We start from the raw sequence: 27,374 nt of genomic DNA, 5'->3' as shown, positions 1-27,374 counted from the left end.
TGTTTATTTATAACAACCACATAGCTTAGCTTTTCAGGCCACTAGCTTAATGCTAATGCTAAATAGTCTTGCGGTGCAAAAACCCTTTAAGCAACAGATTGTACACAAACGAGCAGCAGTGCATCCAGACAGATAACTCAACAGTATTCACAGCCATGTCATTTTTTAAAATCCTGTTATTGTCTTTTATTAATGTGAAGGACATTCCACTTCCCGTGTGAACAAAATAAGCTTCATAAATAAACTGACCTCGTTTCAATTAAATTTATTTCCACACACTGGCTACAGCATTAGGTCCACCACGACAATCTTTTGAGATCCAATACAAGCCATTTGTTAAATCCTCTGCCTTCATAAAAATAAAAGATTTTCAGTTTTGAGAAACCACTCTGGTGGCAGTTTGCAGTGGTGTGCAACAGCACTGCATCATACTGAGAGATGCTTGGAAAATTTGGCCCGTCACCATTTTATCTTCCCCTGTGACTGGCATGATGGGACCTGATTAAATGCTCTAATTAGCTGATCATCAACAGTAAGTGCTTGCTCAGACAAGACCAGATGAGAAACGACCTTCCCAGGGTTCATAGTGTATATTACTATGGAGCGTTATATGAAGTGGTGAGACGGCAACGCTGTAAGCTTGCGGCATGATGAGTGATGGCCTGCAGCCCAGCGGGGGAGAAGTGGAGCTTTGCAACACATTTAATATTTGATGAATAGATTTCATTGAGCAGAGGGGAAGCTTCACTTCAAATATTCATCGTGTCCAGCCCTTTGTTTGACTTTCAAACATTAATAATGTATCCATGCGTACATCATTTATCCGCAATTAATTTGAGGTCAAATGACCAGGTGGGGTCCCTGATGGTGTAGTGGTACACACGCCTGAGTTGTGTGCGGGCATCGTGGGATCGGTTCCCGTTAGGTGACGGTGTCTGTGTGTCTGCCCTGCGACTGCCTGGCGACCAGTTCAGGGTGTAGTTCGCCTTTCGCCCATTGTCAGCTGGGATAGGCTCCAGCACCTCCCCGCGACCCCGTACAGGATAAGCGGTTTGGAAGATGATGATGATGATGACCAGGTGGGTCAAATTGACCTCTTTGGAAAATATATTAAAAGGATTCAATGTTTTCAGTTAGTCTTATTTTTGTTCCGTTCTTCTTTTATCTAAACACAATACTGTGCAAAAATCTCTAGTGCTAACACACAATAGGAAACTCCATGGGCACACGGATGCTAACAATTAGCATCCATGTAGCCGTGTTCTTACCTTTTAGGAAACGCATATCTGAACATCAAACGGTGCTGCAACACATATAGACAGACCATGTAACAACACTCAAAGGCATAAATTCTTTATACTCTGCGAAGAACGACTAATATTACAGCTGTGCTGAAAAGCTGAGGAGCTGTGACTCCAGTACTGTATATCCATGTCTGTCTGATACTGCCCCCGGTGGCCAAGGTGGGTACAACATAACGAGGAGCACAAGGAGAAGGAGAAAGTAAGACAAAAGCTGTTTAATTCATGTTAACTCTATTTAATTATGTCATTTCTGTATGTTTTTAGAACTTTTGATCCAGAAGTGATATTTTTGTCATTAAAAAAAACATGTTACCGAATCTGCCCTCTGTATGTCAAAATCGGAATTAAAACTTGATTCAAAGCAGTATTCATCTGGAAGATGAGCCTTTTCTATCTTCATTCGGCACTTAAAAATGCCAAAAAAACGTTCTTAGCCCACTGTGGCTGTCAGATGAATAATAGCATTTTCTGACAAAATACGTTTGCACTTTCATTTTTAACTGCATAATCCTTTTATAATGAGGCCTTCTGAAACACCGTCATCACAAATTACTTGAATGTAAGGGAAAAAAGTCATCCAAAGCTGCTTTCTTCTTGCAGACTAATGCATTTCTACTCAACATGAGTGCTTTTGTGTGTTTTTGTGTGTATCTGTCTCACTCTTTAAAAAAAAGTTACTTTTTTTTTTTTTTTGTTTAACTCGCCTCCAGCTGCTTTGGAGCCAGCTGTGTTTTTCTTTGCAGCAGCGTCCGCACACGTGTCGCTTGTTCCAGTTGGTCATTGTCACAATATCTCACCACTAATCATGCTTAGGGACAGAAACTCTAAAAGCTTTTTAATTAAGATGTCGTTTATGTCTTTGCAAGCTAAGCTTTGTCTATATTAAGCTAAGCCACCTGGCAGGGGACCCAGGAAAAACACTGAACTTGGATGCAAAATCATCTCATTCTATTATTTAGCGTCATAATAGATTATTTATTGTTATATAAACTAACTATACATTTGCTATCGTTCTCCAAAGCACAGCAATCACCATTTTTCCCCCATTCCTCTTCGTTGTTTGTGAAAACTGCATATTGAATGTTTATCAGTGTTTTTTGAAGAATTTTTTTAATTATTTTTTTTTTATGTATTTCAAACGCAGATTTTCACTATTTGCAAGCCGGCCTGGTCCCTATCCGTACCTCTGTCATGGCATTTCCACTATTCATTTTAATGGGAACGATGAGTTTAGCTCATCCCAAGTCATAGCACCACTGTATTTTGCATTCAGTGTAAGCCTGAATAAAATAACAGCGTTGATGGGAACATCCGAGTCTGTGTGCAGCCCTTAGCCACCAAGTGAAGGGCGTCCTTAACAGTTTAGTTCTAATTCCCTTTAGTTGCACTGCTGATTTACTGTATACTTTTTAATGGACCTCACGGAAGCGTACGGCCTATTAAACAGACCCGCAGTGGCATATAAAGCTTAAATGAGGTCATGCCACTGATGGACTACGGAGCAAGCGCCCTCCTCCTGCCCGCCATCAATCAGGAGCCAAAACAGTGCCGTAAACATGGCTGACCACACAGCGGGAAAATGCGTGAGCGTGCATAATCACAATCAACGCTTCTATAGTGAAGGCAACACACTGGCCACAATATTGCTTTCTGCACTTGGCTGCTATCTTGCTGAATGCTAGCATGCCAACCGGTAGCACATTAGCATTTGATCAATAAATATTCAATATCTGACCTGAAATCAGCGGATATCAACACTTTTATAATTTGCCTTAATGGTTTCTGTGCTATTTCCATATGTTAGCGTTGTATCAATTTTGATCAATGTATCAATCTTAACGCAACACTGTGTCATATGTCAGTTTTTGTTGATTATGGCGGCGCCATGTGGACAAAAGCGGTAGTGTTTTGACAAGAATCAACCACATTTCCCATGCGTGCCAGCGTGTAGTGTCGTGAAATCCTGAGCCGTCCTTATAGCGAAAGGAGGAAGTGAGTATGCCGTAAAGCAATTCAGGACATTTGTATTTTTTGTGTGCCAGGGTTGATCCCATCCTCCTCAAAGTTGCTTTGTGCCAGTAAAAATGATACAGACCCCCTCACAGAATTAAGGTCCATTCAACTACTGTACTTGTAAGTCAATGTTTCATCAAAAGAGTTGTGAAATTTTTTTATTAAGGTCGATTTCTTGCCCAGTGCTGCTTTAATTAAGGCCATGATGTTAAAATGCTTATCGATCTGTCATAGCACTTTACCTACGCAGATTGCTTTCTTGCTATATATATGCATGGTAGCATATGATTCATTTTCATTATCGTTTTTCTTAAGCGTGTTCTCACGTGCTCACGTTATCTTGCTGTATGTAGCTAGCATTTTATCAATAATTATTTGTAGTCCAACCAGAATTGAGGACATGATGTAAAAATCCTTATCAATCCGTTAGCACTGCAGCACTTCTCTGTTGATAGACAAAATTTTCTGGAGTTAACATGATGATCCACCCAATTTTTTTTTAGCATCCAATTTATTTGCATGCTAGCTGTTTTTGTAAAATGTTCATTTTGTTGGGGCTTAAGTTAAAGTAATTTTACCAACAGATAGCCTACTGGGTTACATGCAGTTGTTGCTTACATATTATTAAAAGCCTTAAAACCTACAACAACATCAACATTCCTTCATCTATTCATTTGTCAGGTAGTGAATTGAATATACGGGAGTGTAATTTAATGCTGTAAAAAGAAATACAATCATATATTAGATATTTCTATCTCAAAATCCCAATATTATTCATTCTGCTTTCCAACTTCTCCTCACCTTGTAGCAACACTAATCTCCTTCATCTTAATGGCATCCGCAAACTGCCAACACAGGAGTGAGCCGCACACAATCGATCCATTTGCCTTTCGTTATCGCACTGGAACCTTTCGCTCACCAATCGCTCACCAAACACCTGCCCACCTCCCCTCCAACCTTTTAACCGTCCCTTCTCGTCATCCTCCTCATCCTCCATCAGATTATTCAGATGGCTTTCCACCCTCTGCTGTCACCTCATCTCACAATAAACCTAGAAAATGAGCGCATGGAGGTGCTTGCACCAATACAGATTGAGGTTCTCCTCTGTGCCCATGACAAGTGGGCTTTCAGGACCGTCGCCATAATACGTGGTGATGCCCATCAGTTATTTTCCGAAATGCCGTTTCATCTCCTGAGTTGGATGAACTCAAGTGGGCAGTATTTTGTTTTTCCTCAATTTCTTATTGCAAAATACCAAAATAAAATCATGTTTTTTAAATAAAAGGGAACTCAGCAATATTGTAAGAAAAAGGAAGGAAACAGGGAAACAAATCCTATATAATTTTTAAGATATGTGTTGCATCCCTACAAGAATACCATCTGAGTTTTACAAAAACAACAACAACCATTTACTTGAGAAAAACATTGCAATTATATAGTATTCATTCTCATTTTATTCAAATTGTACGATTGTGGCCACAGATGAATGGCATTAATACAATACAATACAATTTTATTTATAGAGCGCATTTCACAACAGCTACAGCTGTAACATAGCACTTTACATACGACACCAAAATAGCTATAATCTGTGCACTTCCACTGGTTGTAACAAGCCATTCTGATTAACATTGCGTTCGTGTATTATGAGTTAAGCAGCAAAATCCACCCTTTCTTAGCCATTTCAGGGAGCGGCAATTTTGTCACTTATGTCGACTGAAAACGACATCACAGTTCCTCACGGCTCAAGTAATAACCAATTACAGCTCACCTGTTTTCTGAAGCTGAGCCATGATTGGTTGTTATCTGAGTCCTGAGCAACTGTGATGTTATTTTCAGTTGACAGAAGTGACAAAATGGCCGCCCCCTGAGATGGTGATTTTGCTGCCTAACTCATATTCCACAAATGCAGTATTAATCAGAATGCCTTGTTTCAACTAGTGGGCCTGCTGGGAACATATTCTTGCAAAAAAAGGGGTTTGGGTTGATTTCCTCCTTAAGATAATTGTTATAATATGATACATAATTTACGAGAGAAAACTGTTGCAATGCTACAACAACAAAAAGTTTGCAGAAAATAAATCAGAATGTTATAAGAATAAAGTTGGAATATTGTTTGGACAAAGTCATCATAATATTAAAAGGTCAACATCAACATTTTTTTAAAGGGAAAAACTTGTAATGCTTCGAAAAAAAAAAAATTTATGTTGACCTTTTAATATTGCTGATAATATGCAAATAATCCATCCATCCGTAATCTGAATCTCTTATCCTCATGAGGGTTGCGGGCGTGCTGGAGTCTATCATTATATTTTTCTATATATCTCTATATTTTTCTGGAATGTGGGAGGAAACCGGAGGACCCGGAGAAAACCCAGGCAGGCACAGGGAGGCAGCATGGCTCAGTGGTAGATTGGTCATCTCCCAACACAGGGGTTGTGGGTTCGTTCCCCGGCCATTGTGACCGTGGCGAAGTGCCCTTGAGCAAGATAGTGAACCCCTAGTTGCTGCTGATGCTGTGTCATCAGTAGGTGAATGAGGTACAGTGTGAAGCGCTTTGAGTACCGAAGGTAGAAAAGCGCTATTCAAACGACAGCCCATTTAGCCCAGATTCGAACCCACGACCTCTGCACTGTGAGGCGGATGTGCTAACAAGGCTTCCACCGTGCTGCCCTTGGCAAATAATCTCAAAGAAATATTTTTTATCATCTTCTGAGAAAAAAAGTTGGAATGTTAAGACAAAAGGTGGTCATTTTATTAACTCATATTAACAGAATAAATATAAAAATAGAAAAAGTTGTATTTTTTTACAGAGGAAACTGTTGTGGTATTACGAAAATAAAGTTTGAATTTCACAAGAATAAAGTCCTAATTTTAGGAGATGAAAATTGTAATATTAATTGAATAACAGACATTTTGTTTTTGAAGAAAAGTCTTTATATTATTAGAAAAGTGTACTATTTCAAGGGGAAAAGTCTTTTCACATGAATGAAATCATATTGTTAACAAAAATTATTTTGGGGGGGCCGTTGTCCATTGTTATGACAAAAAATTCACAAGTTTACAAGAATCAAATCGTAATATTAACAGATTGACAATGAACATTTTGGGAAAAAAAGTTACAATTACATGAGAAAAATGTAATGATTTATGAGATGTATACGATCATAATACAAACAAAATAAATTCACTTTTTTTTCAACAAAGTTTATAAATCAATCAATCAATCACATTTTATTTATATAGCACTTTTCATACATAAAAATGCAACTCAAAGTGCTTTAAAACATTCAAAGCAAAACATAGAATTATCTTCAATCAAAAGAAAAGATAAATTATTTAAAAGTTGTTGAAAGCCAAACTAAAAAGGTGTGTCTTGAGCTTCCTCTTAAAAATATCAACAGTCTCTGCAGACCTGACATCCTCTGGCAGGCTATTCCAAAGGTGAGGACCAAAACGGCTGAATGCAGCCTCGCCATGCATTTTGGTCCTCACCCTTGGAATAAATAAAAGGCCGGCGCCAGAGGACCTCAGGATCCGCGAGGGCTGGTATGATAAAAGCAAATCAGATAAATAAGATGGCCCAAGACCATTAACACATTTATAAACTAATAAAAGTACTTTAAAATCGATCCTGAAACACACAGGGAGCCAATGCAGCAATTTCAAAACTGGCGTAATGTGCTCCCGCCCTCTGGTTCTCGTCAGCACCCGAGCGGCTGAATTCTGCAGTAGTTGCAGTGGTGAAATGCTCTTTTTCGGGAGGCCAGAGAGCAGGGCATTACAGTAATCTAAACGACAGGAAATAAAGGCATGCATCAGCACTTCCGTGTTAGCCTGAGAGAGAAACGGGCGGGCTCTGGCGATATTCTTAAGGTGATAAAAACCAATCTTGGTTACATTTTTAATATGAGGAATAAAACTGAGCTCAGAGTCAAAAATGACGCCAAGGTTCTTCACACAGTGTGAGGGATTAAAAATGTGTAGTTTTGGTAAAAGCTTCTCTCTCTGACCTTCGGGACCGATAACTAAAACCTCAGTCTTGTCCTGATTGAGCTGTAGGAAATTATCTGCCATCCATGACTTGATATCTAAAATGCAATTTAAAAGGGTATCAATGGGTCCTGTGTCATCAGGAGACACGGCAATATACAGCTGCGTGTCATCAGCATAGCTGTGAAAGCTGATGCCGTGTCCCCTGATGACATCCCCGAGGGGAAGCATATAAAGATTAAAAAGTAGGGGGCCTAAAATCGAACCTTGAGGAACCCCACATTTAATTTCATGAGTTTTAGAGGAACAAGTATCCATACTTACAAAGAAATATCGGTCTGTGAGATAGGAATAAAACCAGTCAAAAACAGTACCAGAGATGCCCACTAGATTTCACTAGTTTAATAGTATAAGAAAAAAGTTGCGATAATATGAGAATAATCTTCAAGAAAAAAAAAGTTGATATCAACAGGAAAAGTGGTCATTTTAGAGGTGCATCTTCAAAGGGTGAGTAGTTTCACTTTTAACAACTTAGTATTTCTATACATTTGAAAGTTAAAATATGACATTGTTGACTTTCTGACACACTACTGAAACCACACTCTGCTTTACTTGTTTGACAGAAATGAAAGTGTTTTTTTTTTAAATTTATGTTGTTGTTGTTCGTTTGCGCCTAATGAGCAACGGTGGCAGGCCGTAATTGTTGGCAGCCCACCAGCGGGGGGTTTAATTGGACAGCCAGGGAGGAATATACAACCTGGCGACTGGCACCGTCGCCTCATAATGGGGTGCAACCGGGCGCCGGTGTGGTCAACTAATCAAAATGGGACTGGGCTTGCTTGGCGAGCCGTGACCGGAATACTGAGTGGGCATCTGGGCCCAGCCGCTCCGCATCAGTGGCTCGGCGGGGAAGGCGGAGGGGCGGTTATCGGGGCGTATCATTATGTGGCCGTGACCCTGCAGCACCTGCAGCACAGTTCATTATTAGTGTGGCCACGGATGGACGGCTTTAATGTACGTGAAGCCATGATGGAGTGTTCTACCTCACTTTCACAGGACTTGTTTTGAAGTACAACATGGTGCTCACCGACGACAACTTCAGTGCACTCTTAACACCTGATGATTTGCTTCAACAAGACATCCATCCACACCAAGTGGCGGGCGCGTATTTAGTACCTGAGCCTTCAGTGTGGCCTTACCAGACTTAAAACTAGAACGCCCAGAATGCGGTCATTTGACTACTATTGACTATGTCACCCCGCCATGCCACCTGCTATTTTGTCAGGATAGATGTATTTTTTAACTACAATTGTGGTATTACTTAGCCCCGTTACTCTATTAGAAACTGTTGGAAATCACTCCTAAAACTGTCAAAAGAAGGGCAGTGAATGATCGATTTTCTTTCCAACTGCAAATTTGTGAGACGATAAAATAAATGTAAAAATACAATTAATAAATGAAGTAAATACTGTTTCACGACATGGAGGCAAAAGAGTGTATTCACTTGGTAACTTGATTTTAAAGTCACAAAGGAAAAAGTGTTCTTAAAATCACTTTCACAACCAAAGTCGCATTTTCCTCATCTTTTCAGAGTGAGTAATTTCACCTGGCTCACACAAACTAAGGAAAAGAATAAATGCTTAGCTGATTAATGGCTGAATAGAAAAAAAATGCATTAAACATGGTAGCCCATAAAACACTGTAAGCTAAAAGTTAGTGGGGGGAACAATGGTTGCTAAAAAAACGTTTAAATCGTTCTACTTGTATTGTATAATAATAATAACAATAATAATAATAATAAATCAGTCAAGGGCCACTAATTTGCAAATGGTGCCCTCTGCCGTTTAGAAAGTTTCAATTTCAACGCGTCTGCCGCTTTAAGGGCGTCCACAACAAGGCATGATGGGAAATCATGTTGTTAGCCAATCAAATGGCCGTGTTTGCGTGTTGCTATGGTGATGGTGACGGGACGGTGGTTTGAAGCGCAGTCAATGGCGTCACCTCTAAACGGGGAAGAAAAGTGTACGCGATTTTGATGTCGTATTGTCCTTAAAAATGATGTCATTAGAGTGAAACGACGTTTGTTTTGATAACGTAACCAACATTTAATCGGTGAGCCGTGGGCAAAAATCGGAAAAAGTTGTGTGAGAGGGAAAAGATGGAAAGCAGTTAAGGTAAGTGGTTAAAATGAAGCGGCGAAAACAAGTTGCAAATCTTTTTGTCTTTGGAAACTTACATGTTAGTTAAATACCTACAACATGGAGTTATGGTAAAAAAAATAATTTAAAAATCAGTTAATTTTTTCTTTAGCAGGAAAGTGAAAATATACTTAACTCGGTTGAATCGATGAAAACGTGATTCTCTTGCTCTCTCAAGGTCTTTTAAGTACAGTCTTTGCATGGCAACTGGCAATTTTTGCGTCTTGGCGTCAAAAGTTGATAGAACACTTCTTTAACAAAGTAGTAAGAATTTTGTGTGTATCTTAAAATTAAAATGCGTTTCGGTAAACATTCAACCTCGGGACATACACACAATCTTCATTCTTCATTTTCTGAAACAAAATCAGTCAAAACAACAATAACACTCCTCTTGGGCGTTGAGTAATATAATGTTGATAAAAAATCTGCATACAACATAAGCACCCAGTTGGAGAGAGCTAACATTTTGCTGCCTGTGATGCTCTGAATTAAAAAAAATTAAACCTGTAACATCCCTCTCAGATATGTGTGAGCAACATACAGGCGCTCGAGGTTTGATCTCATCACCATCTTTGGCTGCTAAACGCACCCTATCATCAGAAATATCACCACACAGAGATGGTGACAATGGGCCTTCTGCTGTTAAGTCATGTCTGGCACAACACAGCAAAGAACAGGTGAGCAAAAACATGTGACGTCGCCACAGAAGTATACCAGTGGTTCTGTTTTTTTTTTTTAAAGGGTGATTGGTCACGATAAACGATTATCATCATGGAAGTATCATTTATGTTTTTTTTTTTTTATGCAACCAATATAACAATATTAGAGCATAGTAATTTAAGTACTAATCTTTTCTGAGAGCAATTAACTTTACCATATCATTCTCAAGAATATTGAACATTGGCATTGAAATGTAGAGCAATAAATATCTTACATAAATGAAAAAAACATTAATGAAACACTCTGTTCACAAAAATTCCACTTAAAGACGTATTAGCATGCAACACATACAACCACATATGTGTAGTGGCAGCACAGAGCTGATATATGCTCTCCTGAAAAAAAAAAATCTCTGTGGCTTCCGAGGACCAGTAATTGAGGACCCCTGCATTAGTGTGAAGTGGCTTGATTGATTCTATTTCTGACAATGGTGATGGATTGTGTTCCTACTTCCATGGAGTTACTTTTGTCTCTAAAAACATTTTATGATGCTGACGTTTATTTATTTACAGCAGAAGGCTGCTCGAGTCACTTTTCAGAATGGCGGACACCCGGAGGAACCAGACTCAGACAGCAGCCATAGTCTGCAGCCGTTGCTTGGATATGACTGGATAGCAGGTATGCATCTTTGATGGGTTTAGTGCCTTTTTAAAATCACAGTTGTCAGTTTCAAAGCAAGTATATTGTGCATTTTCTCCCTAATTTAAAACTTTCCAGTTCTCTTAATTACATGTCTGTGACATGCTTTAGTCAAAATAACCCAAGAATCAAGAATTTGATTTCTTGTCTTGCTAAAATTAGCCAAGTGTGGCTTCTACTTACATGAGCAAGGAAAAAAGCATGCACCTTAGAGACAGAAACCGTGTATTGCATTTTTACTCGTGAGTGCAGCACTTCATGACTATATGGCAGTGTTCTTCTCCTTTAAGCAATGGATATCTGAATACAAACGGTGCAGTAATATGTGCCGATAATATAATAGTACTCCCAGGCATATAGTCTGTATCCTCTAGAAAAAAACAACTAATATTACTGCCATACTGAGAAGCCCTAAGAAGAACTGATTCTCCATCTCCCGTACAGTACAATATATCTATGTCTGTTTATACTGCCCTCAGGTGGCCAAGGCTCACACATCAGAATGAGCAGCACAATGTGTGTTGAAGAAGGGTGCTTGTCCTCCTTAAGGACAAATAATACCTCCATTTTGGAAAATTGAATAGAAGACTTTTGAACTTTTTGAACTTTTTTCTGGTTTGTTGCTGTTCAGGTGTCCTTGATGTGGAGAAGTCCCTGCAAGGATGCTCGGATGACTTCTACGATGAACTGCAAGATTTTCGAATGCAAAATGAAAGCGAATGCGTGCACCAGCCCCATGCCAAGTTAGTTATACCACCGTCACCGGTTGTGTTGTTGCTGTTGTCGTCCACACCTGACACTTCTCATCACACGCTTCTCCTCGTAGATTTTCCCCAGATAAGCAGTCTGTCCTGTCAGTGTTGGCAGACACCGATGGCCCGTATGCCATCGGAGATTCTCATCAGTGTAAGATGGGTCATCATTTTGCGCTTATGATTATTATGATTATGTCCAGTGTGCTAATACTGCTCATCCATGCTACTTTTTACCCAGGCACCTTCTTGTACAAGCTGAACAGTAGACTGTTCCCCGTCCCTGTTCACCTCGGGGAATGCTGTCCCATGTGCAAAAGGCCAAAATCTTCACACCCCCACACTAAAGACAAACCGGCTCTCGTAAGGTAAAAACAGTGTGAAACCATCATTTTTACATGTTACATGTTTATCACATTTCACATTTTATTTATATAGCACTTTTCATACATAAAAATGCAACTCAAAGTGCTTTAAAACATTCAAAGCAAAACATAGAATTATCTTCAGTCAAAAGAAAAGATAAATTATTTAAAAGTTGTTGAAAGCCAAACTAAAAAGGTGTGTCTTGAGCTTCCTCTTAAAAATATCAACAGTCTCTGCAGACCTGACATCCTCTGGCAGGCTATTCCAAAGTTTACTGTGTACTCCACATCAGCAGGAAAAGAAAATGAAAATAATGATAAAAGAGACTCATCAAGATAATTTTAAAGGTGTTGTTTTGAGGCTAAATGAAGTATGTTGCATGTGTTTGGTTTTATTAACTGGTTTGGTGTGCATGTGTGTGGTCATTGTTCAGGGTCAGCATCCCTCGCTCCACCCTGCTACCACCTTACGACTACAAAGCACATCGCCGCAGCAGCTTCAATCCAGCTGATAGTTTGGGGTTACCCTCTGTAAGTAAAATGGATTTAGCACCAGTGATGTCGGTCACATGGTACTAAGTAAATGTGTTACTCCAAAATGTGCACATATTCAAGTAACGACACATCTCACACATGACTTTTTCCAGTCAAGTCTTTAGACTACATGTATTTTTTTAAGATCACAAAACATTACTATGCAGAAGATATTTACTTGTCCTTGAAGGTGAAGAAACTTGTACTTACAGATTGAATATAGTGAGGCATGGTGGGAGTCTTCAACTTCACATTCGTGTCTGAGGGAGTGATGTCACAAATGCGTCATGTCACGTTGTCAGCGCGTTGACGACATCACGTGTCCGTACCATACCACATAAACAATTGAGGGAGAGAGATTACATGAGTCATTGATTTGAGTTTGTGTCGACTAAAAACCAAAATATTAAGGTTTGTTGCACTCTGTTCTGTCGACAGTAGGGATGAAACGATTTATCTAAAATCGATATAAATGCTTAAAATATGCATCGATGTAAAAAAAGATTCGCAACGCCATGTTAACAATAGCCGCTCTCTCGTGTCATGGAGGTCTGCAACACACATGCGCAGTAGTGGTAATGTAAACAGAAGCATTGTGGGTAAAGGTGTCACGGCTACCCGAGTGAGTGATAACAGAGTCAGAAAATCTGGGCACATTTACAAAATTACTTAAAGGCATGCTTGGGTCGGGATGGCCATGTTTTCACGAACAAATTTTATATATTTTTTTTTGATCAGGAAAATGAAAAGAGTTGTCATTTTCTATTTTATCAATAAATGTGGGAGAAATTAAGAAAGAAATGACTCCATCAATAATGAGGAAATTTAGTGAGGAAAATGGCCGCACCCCCTACCATTCTATCCATGTTCGGTCGGAGTCACTGGAGGGACCGATTACAAATTCTCCATTGGAAATCATTGTACTTTATTGCTTATAAGAAACGGTGATCAATTGGCACCAAAATAGTGTTATCTAGCTTCAATAATGCTTGGTCAAAAAATGACAAATAAAATATGGATTGCAGCACAGTATGCATTTTGTCTTCAATAGAAAGTCCCACCAGATTGTGTGACTGTAGGGCATCCCCAAATATAATTATTTTTATAAACAAAATACATTATAAATATTAAGTTTTGCAATTACAACAATATCAGGTAAATATCTCAAGTAGAAAAGACTGCCTTTCTTTTATATTTTACTAAACATATCTACAGTACTTAGGTTGAGTGAAGTCTTTAAAAACTGGGTGTCGGTATCTGTTGAATGTAATTATTAAAGTAACGTCTAATCTCATTTAGTTACTTTTAATAAAATTAAGTAATCAGTAAAGTAACTAAGTAACTTTTTAAAGCAAGTGATAAGTAAGGTATAAGTTACTTTTTCAAGGTAAGTGTAGCAACACCTCGTAGCACATTTTATAAGTGTGACATGATTAGTTGGTCCTTCATGTCTGTTATACAGCACTGCCTCTTGGGTTGGTCCAATTCGGCTCAGAGCCACTTGCACCCATCCAGCAACCTTGACCTGCGAAGTCACCTGGAAAAGCGCACTGAGCTACCAGAGGTGAGGCTTTCTAATTTGACTTCATGAGGCGGTATGCCTGTGCAATCTAAAAGCGCCAATGTACAACAAATCTGTTGAATACACACTTCTCAAGGGTCCTGTTATGTTTTTTTTTCTCAGGATCAGTTGTCCAAAATCTGTCAGTTTGACCAAGCGCCAGTTCTTACTCCGTTGGCCCGTCACCATTTCCAGCATTTCTCGCTCAAAAGAAAAAAAAAACGGCCTCCACCTTCGACTCGCAGATGACAGATCCTCAAAAGTATTTCCCTTCACTCATTTTTTTTAAATGCTTGTCATCACTTGGGGTGACTCACGAGTGTGCTGGAGCCTAATTCAACTGACTTATGGATGAGAGGCAGGATACATCCAGGACTGTTTGGCAGCCAATTGTAGGGCACATATAGACAACCAACCAATGATACTCACACCCGCATTTATGGACAATTTTGAGTCTTCTATGAACGTAACGTGCTTTTGGAATGCGGGAGGAAGTCGGAGTATCCAGAGAAAACCCACATAAGCACAGAGAGAACATGCAAACTCCACACAGGAGGGCCCGAGCCAACTTTCGAACCCGGAACTTCACACTGTGAGGCTAACATGTTAATCACTATGATACCATGCTGCCTCAAAAGTTGGTTTTACAAGAAATTATAAATATTTTGTATTCCCGTGGCCAAGTCATGTCAAATAAACATGCTGATCATTTTCGTGCATGGTGCTTTTTGTACAAACACGGTACACAACTGTAGCATTAGCACAATTTGTAAAGTGTCCTGGCTGGTCCACCACAGTTCCAGATCCCTAAAGTAGATAATGAAGTTAATTGACAACCCCCAAAATGTTGTTAATAGTTCAACAGTAAATGTACTATGTGCTAAAATTCCAATACACTTTAATATTCTAAATTCATTTATATTACCCTTAAAAGAAAAAGGCTTAGATGTTTTGATTAAAAAGAAAATAAAAATACCGGTAAATACTGGAAGTGTGCATGCTCTTGCAGCGAAGACCCCCACTAACAACGCATTCTAAACTTAGCTCCTCTCACATTCAAAGCTTGTCTCTGTCAGTACTTCCTTAACACCAAATACTGTGCTACTTTTCAACTATATTTAGCCAGAGCCTCACTGGCATTTCGTGGCACCTTAAAACATTTCAGAAAGAGCAAACAAAACATATATCGGTGGATTTGTGAATACATAACTGCGAATAGGGGCTTGATGAATATTGCCTCGAAAACGAATTTTCCTGACTTTCCTGTGTCACGGGATCTCGGCATAAAAGGGGCTACAGACTTGAGATTGCAATCTAAGAAGTCAGTATGCCATCATTGTAGTTTTCAAGCTCTCTCAAATTCTCTTACTCTAAATGAAGCGGTTTGAAATACAATTACCGGTAGGTGAAGTTCAGAATGATTTAAAACTGTAGCAATAAGATGTTAACTGCACTAAAAGTATGACCAACATCCTTGACGTAGTGAGTGACAGCGGCCTAAAGGATGTGAAGCAAAGACATCTGAGCCTTACACCACTGTTGAAACGGAAGATGGAAAAAAAACTATTTTTACACATTGTTTTTCTTTGCACGTTTCACAATAGTGGGTCGAGTCATTTTCAAACTGTTGCCTGGGATGCAATTTATTTTGGAACGTGCATTTATGTGCCTGTGTGGGGGTGCTCGTAAGACACAATTTATTGTCAGCACAAAATAACTTAACTTCAGTGTTATTGCTTCTGTGGGTTCTTAATATGTAAGATCTTTTTAGATACACAAAAGCATGGGAGGAGGATTTTCTTTATTTGAATCTCCAGCGGACACTATGTAAGTGGATAGAAGAAAAAAAAAAACACTTTTTTTAAACTGCTCAGCTAACTGCAGCTGCCATATAATTGAACCACAAATCAAATGATAAATGACCTAATTAGAATATAAATAGGAAGATCAAGGGGATTTACTTCCCATTAGGCTGGCTGCTATTTGCAGAAATAATCATTCTGACTGACAAGTTTTAAAGGTTAAGTGAGGAATTTAACATGTTTTTTTAAAAACTTAAAAAAGGAAGTGATGACTTTGGTCGTCATAATAGTGCATCCACCAGGTCAACCGCTGAGTGCTGCCGGCACATCCGACAGCCAGTTATCCAAAGCGAGCCCATAGTTCGTCTCATCGGGAGCACACCTAGTCTTTGAAGGGAGTGCATGCAGGTACCGTACTGTACCTGGAGGCCATACACACTTCTGAGACACTTTGAGCCTCCGACCTAATTTTGCTGTAGTAGGAGGAGATTTCAGGAGAATGTGGAGGCTGCCATACTTCTGAGCCATTTTGAGTTCTTTTAAGCCTATGATCTAATTTTCCCACAATAAGAGGCGACCCCACAGGAGATCTCGTCAGGAGCATGCGTCTGGACTTTATTGGGGGAGCCTACAAGTATGTGAATTTTTCAGTTTTGGTCTTTTGTCCTGCTTTGGTTCTGATTGTAACCAATTTTGCACTTCATGTGAAATAACCCAAAATACTTTGGCGCCCCTGATGTGACGCATCCAATTATAGTGGTGCCTTGAGATAAGAGCGACCCAAGTTGCAAGTTTTTCTAGATCATTCGGCCATTTTTTTTGCTTTGACTTGCGATCACAAACTTGAGATTTGACTACTGTATGGTGGCAGTGTGATTTCACTGCGTTCAGCTCACGTCACAATAAGCAACAGTGTGGCAAGATAATGCAGATAATGTGAGATTCTTCAGAAAAGCTTCAAAACAAAACAAAACCACAAAGCCTTGCCTTAGGGAAGTCTGCTTAGTTTAAGACTAACAATGCAAAACATCATTGACATGCTAACAGTTAGCATCAATAGTCACTGTTTTAGAACCCTTCAAGTGCCCTTGGACGTCTTGACAGGCATCTACTTTATTATTCCTCAAGACAGGCTACAGGCCCGGTACACTTCCTCATTGTCTTATAGTGAGCACATGGAGAGTCTTAGAGCACATAGAGAGTCTTTTTGTGATATTTTTAGAGGTTGAAGTGGGCATTAGTAGGGATGTCCACATACATTTTGGTGATGATAGATTGCAGTTCGAATGTACTACATGTAATTGTCTCCAGTTCCACACCAAGGCATTAGTGCATAATGATTTTGTAGATGAAAAACGGGCATTCTAGAGATAAGTAATTATATAATTATTTACAAATTGCTCCAAACTGGATTGTCATTATTGAAAATGAATGCCAACTTCATTTTCCTGTGTAAAAAAATGCATGTCGTGATTTTGTTCGTGAAAAATGGATAATCTTTGTATTTGGACACAAATGGTGGAGCAACACATGTGGACAGATTGTATAGCAATGCTAACTGTCATATATTATTAATCTTTTACGCAAAATGACTAATATTACAGCATCTTACTGAGTCACTTGTAGTATTAGAAGTGCTATTCTTCATTTGTATCTGCATGATTGAATATTGTATTGTATGACTGGTGGCCAAAGTGGGCACACCGGAAGTAGCAGCAAAATTAACTGGATTGTATTATTAAATAATGAAGCACAAACTGTTTTACTCTGTACTACTACTCTTACCCTGTTTTTTATTAAGTGCAATATTACAGAGTGCTATTTTTTCCTTATTAAAGAAACCGATCAATGGCATTTCCATTCGTTTCAATGGGGAGAGATGATTTGAGATACAAATGTTTCGAGTTACAAGCATGGTCACGGAAAGAATGAAACTCCTACCTCATACTATTTGATTGATTGTGATTGTGTTGCTTTGAGGCAATATTACACTTTGCTTGTTTTGGCCAGAGAAGAGAAATTCAGGTCCAGAAATGACAAACCCTGCCACAGTTTGTCTTGAGCCACATGTGCTACGAAAAAACTGAGCTCGTTTACCTGCCGGTTAAGTGTGTGCTAAAGCCAAACTGGTAGGGTTTTTACTTTCTGGACCTGGATTTCTCATCTCTGGTTTTGGCAATTTTAATCGATGTGTGTCATATTTACCTTCAGCTCAACTCAAGATTGTGGGGTGGGCTGGGGAGGGATCACACATGAGAGTGGGTGCTTGCGAGTGTCTGCCTTACATTATTTCCTTCCTGCAGTCACTCACTTTGAAGAACCCGCAGACGTTTTGCGCCGCTCTGCCGTCTTGAATGTTCTGACGGGACGCGATGAAGGACGTACTCGTGCTGCTGGTGATGCTGCTGGATGTGCACACGTTCAAGGTGTGTTGCTTTTGTTTGGATATTTGTCTTTGCAAGTTTGTTTGTAGCGTTTTAGTATATGCTGCTCATAATTCTTGTTTTACTTTTTGGACTTGAGGTACTTTAAGGTTAGATTAATCTGATGAAGATATTTCCGATTTACTTCAATGACGCCGGCGTCCACTTTAAAGTTATGAATGCACTTGCTTATCTTTTGAATATGGAGTCTTAGTTGCTTCAGCATTCAGCCTTTTAAAAAAACTGTACTCCTTAAACCGGGTTCTTCTTGGTTGCCGCCTCAGCTTCCTGTCACACGATAATTTATTTGCTTCTGTCAGCATATTCACTCCTCAACTACATGTGTTTCCGTATTTTATTGTGGTGCAAATATAGTCCCTAGCATTTTTCCAGGGCTCCATAGATGGTCGAGATAAACATTTGCTATGCGTCTTCAGGTGAAGAACAAAGGCCCCCTCTATACCTGTTCCTGTTGCTTTTGTAAGATGGTGTGCTACTGTTTCAAGCCCCTCCACCGTACATGAAAGGATGACGGAAGAATGAGGTTATTTGACGGTGTGGCTTCTCAACGTGCCCATTTAAAGAGCACACTCTTTGGGGGATTCTAGTCTTGTGTTTTTTTAAAGTGCACATACAGTATTATGTTATATTGATTTTTAATGGCTTGTCCAAGTAGTTTGCTCTCTGGAGTGCCTGCCCATCCATTAAATGTGAAATTAAACAATTTATCTGCTTATTTTCAAAAAGCTGTCTGCAAGTGAGCCGTTCTGATTTTTATCCAGATTGTGATGTAACAGTGGGGTGAATTTCCATCATGGCTACCCCGCACACTGAGTTTCTACACCCATGACTTTACTTGGAATCTAGGCTAGCTAAAGGTCCACCATTTTTAAATGACTACATGTTGTAGAATGACGACCATGTCAAAGCACAGACTAGCATTAGCTAACAGAATGAACATGTGATAACCAGCACATGCTCAAAAGTTGTTTGACGTTGGGCCGAGTGGTTATAATTCACTTGGAGAAATCTGCATGAGAATTGACAACCGTCATTTACCAGCTTGGTAACGAAGCGCTGCTTCCATGAGTGAAAATGCAATCAATGCTTTTTGATTTGTCGTTATCTGGCCTCGCTAAGTCACAAGGCGCTAGCTCCTCACGTGGTCGTCATGGTCACGAATGCCATACGTGGCAGAGGCGTCACAATACAAGCCGCAGCGGGATTAGCAGTGACTTGTTTGAACAGAGACAGAACCCCCTCCCCAACACCACCACCACCAAACCAAAGTAATTACAATTGGATGTGCTCAAATACCACTCTAGCATGAAAAGAGAACTTTGGAACATTCTGAAAGAGATTCTTCGACCAAAATAACAATTGATTGTTTGGTTTCCCCTTGTTTAAATTTAATCTTCCTATTGTATTGTGTTGTATTCATTACTCCAGCAAGAACAGGAACAAAATTTCTTTGTATTTTGTTTGTATTTTAATGACAGAATGATCCAGTCTTGGCGGTCTGCCCTTTACAGCGAAGTTACAAAACTTACAGAAGTTTTGTCCTTTCCAGCAGGTGTTGTCGCTGCCCTACCATGCAGAGTCTGGTAAAAAGTGCAACAACTCGGATCAAGAATACTTGTTGGAGGCTTTGAGCCTATGCTGCAAAAAATGTCCCCCAGGTAAATTTTGGAATGCTTTGCCCGGGTAACGAACACACATGATAAATTGTAAAGCAATATAATGAGCTATGAAATATTACAAGACATTTTCTCCAATAACCGTGTGTAATGGGGAGATTTTTATAAAGACACAGATTTTTAATAGTACTTTAATATTTAAATGACATTTACAGTATTTTTGTCTATCCCAGTCTATTTTCAGGGCCGTCAAATTACGTTAATTTAAAAAAAGAATTTTTGACAAAATATTTTTCACCTTTTTCTTATGTAATTGGCTGGGATAAGTCACGTGATTTAGCTGCCTCATAATGACGTGTGCAGTGTCCATTTCGAACATCCACTAATGTCCTTTAGTCATCTTAAATTGTGATGTAATCAGCTGTTAACCTAACCAGTATCATAAAAATGACGGTCACCAAGGAAATGATCGGGTTCTCGTAGCAGCCCTTTTCTCAGAACTTGATGGAAAAGATGCTCCTGATTGACTGTTACGATTACAATACAACAGAATGAATGGACATTAACACATTCAATTATGGGCTTTCCCCTGCAGGATGGCGGCTGATGCGCGAGTGTAACGGAACATCAGAGAGCGTGTGTGAGCCGTGTGACCGCGAGCAGTACATGGAGAGTTGGAACTATGCGCCCAACTGCTTCCCTTGCGCCAAATGCAAAGCTCGTGAGTAGTTACAAATCTCTTCCATATTGTACTTGTTTACTTCGTCGTACAGTGTTTTTTTTGTTTTTTTATCCATGTATAACAAGACAAAGGCCTGCAGTTTGCCAACGCCTGCTCCCCCACCACCATGTCAAAGTGTGCATGTCGACCTGGCATGTACTGCATCATGGAATCTGATGAGCAACACTGCACTGCCTGTCTAAGCCACACGTCCTGCAAAGCTGGTTATGGAGTCTTTGTGCCAGGTGTCAAGATTACCACTATTTTTTTATGTCTTACAAAACAATCATTGTATACGGGCAGGTCATTAAAATACAATTGAGCTAGAGCAGGTCACGGCTTAAAAAAAAAGGGACCCAGCCCTGCTCCAAACAATGGAAAACCAAAATGATAGTTACCTATACTGAAACTGTAATTATACCACAAACTATGATATTAAAGTTGTTCAATATTACAAACTCATTTTAAATTTCTCTTAAATCTGGTTTACAGATTGTTTCATTTTGAAAAAAAAAAAAAAAAAAAAGGCACCCTAAGGGTGCATTTAAGAAAACATGATGCAAAGATTCTCCACAACAACCCAGGCTAAATATAACTCCTCTTTGACTTGAAAAGCTTGTCTTTCAATTGAGAGGTGTCACTCCAAGATACTCCCTTGAACCAGTTATTGTACTACCTTCCTATTTAGATGGCCTTGGTGGAATCTTGTGGAATCTTAGGCATCTTCATTCTGTGGCATTGTGTTTGAGAAGAGCACAAAAATACAAATAGGTAGTGTTTTTAAGCCTGTTGCTGGGGCTAGGTCCTACAGAAAAATAAACAGACTTTGTGAATAGTGAAACTCAAATATGCATTGGATTGCTGCAATTAGAGATACTTTTAATTATTATGATGCCTGAGTTCTTAGTGTAGATGACAACAAAATAGTACCTCAAAAATTTGTTTTATGGCGTCAAATTCCAGACACTTGAAAATAGCAGCATACAAATTACTGTATATATTTCTACCTTCATGTCAAATCTCAGTCAATATTAACATATACCATATTGTCTAAAAAGCTTAAAAAAACAATGAAATAAAATGGACAAAATGAAGTGTAGCCTATTGTATTTCATGCAACCAGAGAATTATAAACGACCTCTTAATAAAATGATGCAGTTCTTCACCAGTGGACCTTGTAGATTGGACCCTGTTGTGTTGTGCTTTCTAGGAACCGCTGACTCAAACGTCAAGTGCAAACGGTGCCTTAACGGGACATTCTCCGACACATCCTCTGCAACAGAGCCTTGTCGGCCTCATACAAAGTGAGTCAAGTGCCCCCTTGGCTATGTGTGACCGTTTCACAGCTTACATATCACACCTGTTTTGTGTTCAGCTGTCATAGGAAGCCTGTGTTAAGAGCAGGCACTTCTACGTCAGATACGGTTTGCGAGCCTGGCCCGTCGCCACTCATACAGACAAGCGGGCATCGCAATCTGACTACCACTACAAGCCCACCAAATGTGGTCTCAGGAGGCACTGTGGACCATTTCCCTGGTTTGGAGGGTTCACTGACAAAAAGCCCAGGAGCTGATGGTGAACTGGGTGCGTGACCACGTGAGCTCTAACCTGTGAAAATGTCATTTGAAGGAGTCTTTATTTGTTTAACAATTTAATTACTGAACTCATTTTGTAATGTGTCTGCGACATGCTTTTGTCAATATGCCCTGTCTCAGAAAAGTAAGCCAGAGCTCCCCACCCTATATATGGCTGGGCCAATGGCGAGTACGGATTTTGTTATCGTGCCAATGAGGGGCGGAGCTTGAAGTGGATGCACTTCTGTAGACTAAAACAGGGGTGGGAAAAGTGTGACCTGTGGACCATATGCGGCCCACGCCGTTCTTCAATTCGGTCATCCGAGCATTTGTATCATCAAGACCCTGGAATATTTTTTGCATTAATTTAGCCAAGGTTTTGTGTTTTTCCTCCTAAAATTGGTTAATTAAAATTCAGGTTTTATTCATCACTTAAAAAAAATCCTAGTTGATTTTATTGTAATTAATAAAATAAGAAAAATTAATAAAATATAACTTTTTTTCATTTATGTATTTATTAATTAATAATTCGATTATGAATATGAATGCATTTTTTCTTGTTAAATATATAACTATGTATATTACATACAGTACATATTTTAGCCCTTTATAAAAAGCAGTGGTTGCTATGACAAGGGTATTTAATTTTTAAATAAATTAACACATTTTAGATCTATAGTTAGTCTGAAGTTACAGAAAATATTTGAGGTGTTGAAAGTAAAAAAAATATATAGATTTTTTTTTTTAATTCTTTGAACACTTTTATAATGGGGACCATTTATGGTCCTTAAAAGTAGTTAAATGTTTTTGTTTTCCCGTCTTCTATAAAGAACCTGCCAACCCTGCTATTAGAATTGATAAAAGCAACACCGGAAGCCCCCAATGACAGCATCAATTCTTTTCCTTCATGGAGGCAGCACTTCATCACCTAGCCCACAAGTGTCAAACTCGAGGCCCGGGGGCCAGATCTGGCCCGTAACATCGTTTTATGTGGCCCGCAAAGGCAAATCATGTGTGTTGACTTGACATGTTTCTTTCAAATTCTTCACTTTTTACATTACATATGAGATATTGCAAACATTTGTTACCAATTCCTCCTTTAAAATAAATTCAAAAATAGTTGAAAAAACTATTTACTGGCTTTTGATTTCAAAACCAGTTAGCGATCAATTTGTTGTGTATATGTGTTAATATAAGGCAAACATAAATGTATACGGCTTCGCAGTCGTAACGGCCCTCCGAGGGACACCAAAACTAAGATGTGGCCCGCCGTGAAAATGAGTTTGACACCCCTGACCTAGCCGTTAGATTACACTTCTTAATTAGTGTGCAACACAAATACGACAACTTCACTGAGCAGTCAGTACAGTACAGTTGATCAGAATCCGAACGCTAATCTGTGCATCCGACAAAACTCAATGCGGCTCTGCTTACTTTTCGGCTTTGACAGTATTTCAGACAGTGTAGTCCAGCCATGGCTTGAAAGTGGTTCTCAATCTTCTCTTTCCCAAGTTTCCATGATATGGACCCTTCAAATCATCCTGTTTCTGTTTACCTTAGTTACAGCAGTCGCCAGCATTGTCGCGACAGTCACGTTCTTCGTCATCGTCGCCATCGTTCTGCTGGTCCTTTATAAGACCACCTGGCCCAAAGGTCTGTACTTTTCTTTGCCTTTCTTGTATTTTCTTATGAAATGTACCATTGATGACAAAGATGAAAAGGGTAGTAACATTACCACATAATTGAGACATTGGAAGGTTTTGCACTATACAATGTATTAAATAGCAATTACATACACTAATACCAGATGTAGCTGATTTATGTTTTTTAAATCCAGTAGTCCCTGCAGAATGCCTCCGGGTGACAGTATCACTCTACAAATACCTTCCTACATTGAGTGTATTTGACTTTTTTCTTTTGGAACATAAAATGTTAACAGTAGAACAGGAAATGGGAACTTAGTGTCATAAAGGAAAGCTACTGTTTTTTTTATTTGATGATTAACGAAGCCACAAAAAAAGATAAAACTTTTTTTTAGTGCCAATGTTTAAACTACCGGTATGCATAATGTTACAGTGGGATTAAATATACTTTGTACGAATAAATCCTGCCTTGTTTTTATGAAAACTTGGGCCTGTTACTTTACTCCCTTTTAATATCGCTCATTTTGCTGGTACTTGGAGAACCAAGTATTTTTTGAGGTAATGCTTTGTAGAAAATATTTGAAAACCACTGAATTATTAAAAACGAAATTTAAGAGAATAAAAACACTTGCAAAATAAATAAAAATAATTATGAAATGCAAAAGGTCTTTTTTAAAGAAGTAAAAATTAATAAGTTTGGCAAAAAATAAAAACAATTTAAAAAAATCACAACCAGGAAATGATTTTTAAACATTCTGTATGAATTTTTATTAAGAAGAATATTTGAAAAAAGATAAAACAACAACAAATATTTTTAGAAAGAACTTAAAAATGATAATACTGTAAACCAATTAAAAAAAATGGATGACTAACTGGTTGTATTGCACTGCTGCATTCAGCGCGTCCTTAGCCAGCATACAAGTTAAGCTTGTTGCCATTTGGTGCACTACATTTCTTGTTAATACAAGTGTTACACCCGGCTTTACTTTACGCTTGATCTGCTGTCTCTTTCAGGCACTGCAAACTTTCATCCTAAAGACACCGCGAATGGAAACGATGAGAGTGGCAATGAAGTGAGTCATCATCATCTCGTTGTAATGGACACGAAACAATGAGATGCTAATCCTCTCCACCTGCTGCAGATCGAAACTCCGAGGACTTCTTTTGCGGCCATCTCGCCGGTGGAGCAACGCTGCCTGCTGCTGAGTACGGAGATCAGTTGCGATTCCAGCCATGACGACGACGCTGGTTCTTTGCACAGTGGCCAGGAATCCATTGGAGCACTAGAGTCCACCTTAGCTCTTCACCACCCTCAGCATTCCCCATCAGGGTCCAGTGTCCATCTGTGCCCTGTGAGCGTCAGTCCGCATGTCAATGTCAGTTTTACGTTCAACATAGGAGAAAAAGGCTCACCCTCACCACCAGCGGACTCGGTGCTCCACCTTGGACAGGAGGAAGAATGCTTCAGTATTCCGAAACAGGAAGCAGGGAAAGAGCTGCCTGAGCAGGAGAGTGTGGAATGAAATGCATGAATGCCTCCTAAAGTGGGATTTGCACACAACCTATAATTGGGCCTAATGGGAACATTTTACACCTCTTACGATCAAGATCAGTAAAAGACCAAATATAAGTCTACCCTTATCTGTGCGTACGTGCAAGTCAGTTTGTGTTTGTGTATATACAGTATCTATAAATGTAATATTCGTTTGGATAGATATATTGTACAGCGATTAAACAGGTACTTGAAGTCTGCTTTCATAATACATAATGTTCCATCTACAGTACTGTGAATGTGCAGCCCCCCCCCACCCCAACACACACATACTTTGTCTAATTTTGTTAAATATAGCAAGTGACAATAAACCCAACGTTTAAAATGAGACAAGCATATTTTCCACAAAATTATACCAGTTCCCATGTGTTTTATTTACATGTCTCCCACATGCTTTTGTCAAAATATCCCAAGGATCAATAATTCACACATTTTACAGCATTTTTACTGGCGTTCATAATAAGCAGTGTTTTAACTTTATATTGACACATCACTGAACATAAATACCCACCACCTACACATAAACATAGCTGAACATCATTACCAATGATTACGTTGATCAATTAGCCTCAGTGTTTCATCACAGTTGGGTGGGTGCGAGACATTGCAGAATTCACATTTTCTGAATAGACAACGATTGATTTACTTTGATCTTTACTTTAACAGTTGATGATTGGACGGCGCACCCCAGGAAGACAGCTATGTGAATACAAACATTAAAAAAAATATATATTTTTTTTAAATCTTCCCCCGACCCCTTATGTCCCTTTTAATCTTTTGGTAAGATAATGCTGCCACTTGCTGGATGAAAGCATAAACTGCAGCTCTTATGACAAATAATGCGCATATAAAACGTTTGATTGCTCAGTTTACATCTCTACTGAGAAAGTTAAACTGCTGCTTTGACGAAGTAAATTTGAGTTTGCTTGCATCGCTACGTTTAATTGTACCAGAAAACACGAAAGTGAGAACCTGGAGGAAATCTGGAATGTTCAATCATTCGGGGGCGGCAGAAGAATAAAGTTTGAACTGTAGCATTTCGGGAGGACGCGTCCGTGGTAAATTTACTTTAAAAAGAAAAACACTACAATAGGTGAATTTGACTTCGTGTGACGAGCTACTTGTCTCCTATTAATACATTTGCACCACGACCACCCCTCTTCTTTGCGGCCAGTTGGTTGCGCCTGTTGCCGCTGTGTTTTTGCTCTCCTTCCTGGTCGAGACTTGCCTCCGGAGGAGCTGTCGATGTCGTTATACAGCTTCTGGTAAGACAAATATTCTCTCTCTCTTTCCCCGCCGGTTATCCCACAAGTAACAGTAGAATTGACATTGTATTTAATTCTTGACGCGGCCTCTTGAGGTTTCCGGCTTCACGTGTTTCTTGTTAAAGGACTATTTAAAGGGGCTCTGTCCGGTCTCATCTCTTCCCCCCTCGCCACTGTTGCTGGTGGCTGTGCTGGCTTGTGTTGACCAATCTGGCTCACTAGCGAACGAGACGGACAAAAGGTGAAGAAATGACCCAGGAATAAATCCGTTTTTTTTTTCTCCTGCGTGTGTGCAACGTTTTGTGATTTAGCCAAGCTGGTTAACTCCACGAAAAGGTTACTTTAAGAAGGCAGTTTAATTATATAGCGACCCCGGCAGGGAATAGAGACACTGCAGGTGCTCGTCAGTTGGCTACTCCAGGTTGAATGTGGGCAGTTGTAATTAAAAATGCATATACAAGCGAGTGTACATTTCAAATTGTTCTCATTTCATTACCTGGTTTATTCCTGGCATCGTTTCCCTTGCTGAACTCCTTCTGTTCTTTCTTACTATTTCCTTGCACTCAGATTTTTTATTTATTTGTTATCAATTAAATTACGATTATTTAATCATCTATTTAAATACATTTTACATTTTATTTTACTTTTTTTATTGACAATAAGCCGTTTAACCACATA

General features: G+C 39.2%; 3 protein-coding genes across 6 annotated transcripts in view; all 3 read left to right on the top strand.

Moving 5' to 3' along the window:
- Positions 1–9,240: 9,240 nt before the first annotated feature.
- Positions 9,241–14,790, top strand: miip (migration and invasion inhibitory protein). Of its 2 annotated transcripts, none has more exons than XM_086040892.1 (9): positions 9,241–9,484; positions 10,031–10,185; positions 10,744–10,846; positions 11,499–11,610; positions 11,694–11,773; positions 11,861–11,987; positions 12,419–12,515; positions 13,981–14,082; positions 14,203–14,790. In XM_086040892.1, exons 2-9 carry the CDS (start codon positions 10,033–10,035, stop codon positions 14,326–14,328), a joined length of 900 nt encoding a protein of 299 aa, XP_085897018.1. In that variant the 5' UTR covers positions 9,241–9,484; positions 10,031–10,032; the 3' UTR covers positions 14,329–14,790. The 2 variants fall into 2 exon arrangements, with proteins under 2 accessions (XP_085897018.1, XP_085897017.1); XM_086040891.1 differs by having other exon boundaries at positions 10,741–10,846.
- A 3,371-nt stretch (positions 14,791–18,161) lies between these two features.
- Positions 18,162–25,781, top strand: tnfrsf1b (tumor necrosis factor receptor superfamily, member 1B). 2 transcript variants are annotated; one of them, XM_086040820.1, is made up of 9 exons: positions 18,162–18,307; positions 19,878–19,983; positions 20,537–20,662; positions 20,749–20,907; positions 21,873–21,966; positions 22,038–22,246; positions 23,797–23,889; positions 24,894–24,952; positions 25,022–25,781. In XM_086040820.1, the coding sequence occupies exons 1-9, from the start codon at positions 18,254–18,256 to the stop codon at positions 25,400–25,402; spliced, it is 1,281 nt and encodes a 426-aa protein (XP_085896946.1). In that variant the 5' UTR covers positions 18,162–18,253; the 3' UTR covers positions 25,403–25,781. The 2 variants fall into 2 exon arrangements, with proteins under 2 accessions (XP_085896946.1, XP_085896945.1); XM_086040819.1 differs by having other exon boundaries at positions 19,875–19,983.
- Positions 25,782–26,532: 751 nt separating this feature from the next.
- The window catches only part of trim62.1 (tripartite motif containing 62, tandem duplicate 1), a 35,033-nt gene continuing 34,191 nt past the window's right edge, over positions 26,533–27,374 (top strand). The window contains exons 1-2 of one of the 2 annotated variants that reach the window (XM_086040393.1): positions 26,587–26,696; positions 26,822–26,937. The gene's annotated coding sequence lies outside the window, so the exon portion shown is untranslated. Of the gene's footprint in view, positions 26,697–26,821; positions 26,938–27,374 lie in introns of both variants that reach the window. The other variant, XM_086040392.1, reaches the window with a different exon arrangement.

Source organism: Filicampus tigris, chromosome 9 (genome assembly GCF_054856515.1).
Source record: "Filicampus tigris isolate MCC_2025a chromosome 9, RoL_Ftig_1.0, whole genome shotgun sequence".
Taxonomy (NCBI): domain Eukaryota; kingdom Metazoa; phylum Chordata; class Actinopteri; order Syngnathiformes; family Syngnathidae; genus Filicampus; species Filicampus tigris.
This window is presented reverse-complemented; position numbering and strand designations above follow the sequence as displayed.

Excerpts from the sequence above, each read along its gene's own strand:
- miip (XM_086040891.1), top strand. The coding sequence starts at position 10,033 with ATGTGTGAGCAACATACAGGCGCTCGAGGTTTGATCTCATCACCATCT. Across the intron at positions 10,847-11,498 it reads TGGATATGACTGGATAGCAG|GTGTCCTTGATGTGGAGAAG; the intron begins GTATGCATCTTT and ends GTTGCTGTTCAG. Across the intron at positions 11,988-12,418 it reads GACAAACCGGCTCTCGTAAG|GGTCAGCATCCCTCGCTCCA; the intron begins GTAAAAACAGTG and ends GTCATTGTTCAG.
- tnfrsf1b (XM_086040819.1), top strand. The coding sequence starts at position 18,254 with ATGAAGGACGTACTCGTGCTGCTGGTGATGCTGCTGGATGTGCACACG. Across the intron at positions 19,984-20,536 it reads CTGCAAAAAATGTCCCCCAG|GATGGCGGCTGATGCGCGAG; the intron begins GTAAATTTTGGA and ends TTTCCCCTGCAG. Across the intron at positions 23,890-24,893 it reads TAAGACCACCTGGCCCAAAG|GCACTGCAAACTTTCATCCT; the intron begins GTCTGTACTTTT and ends TGTCTCTTTCAG.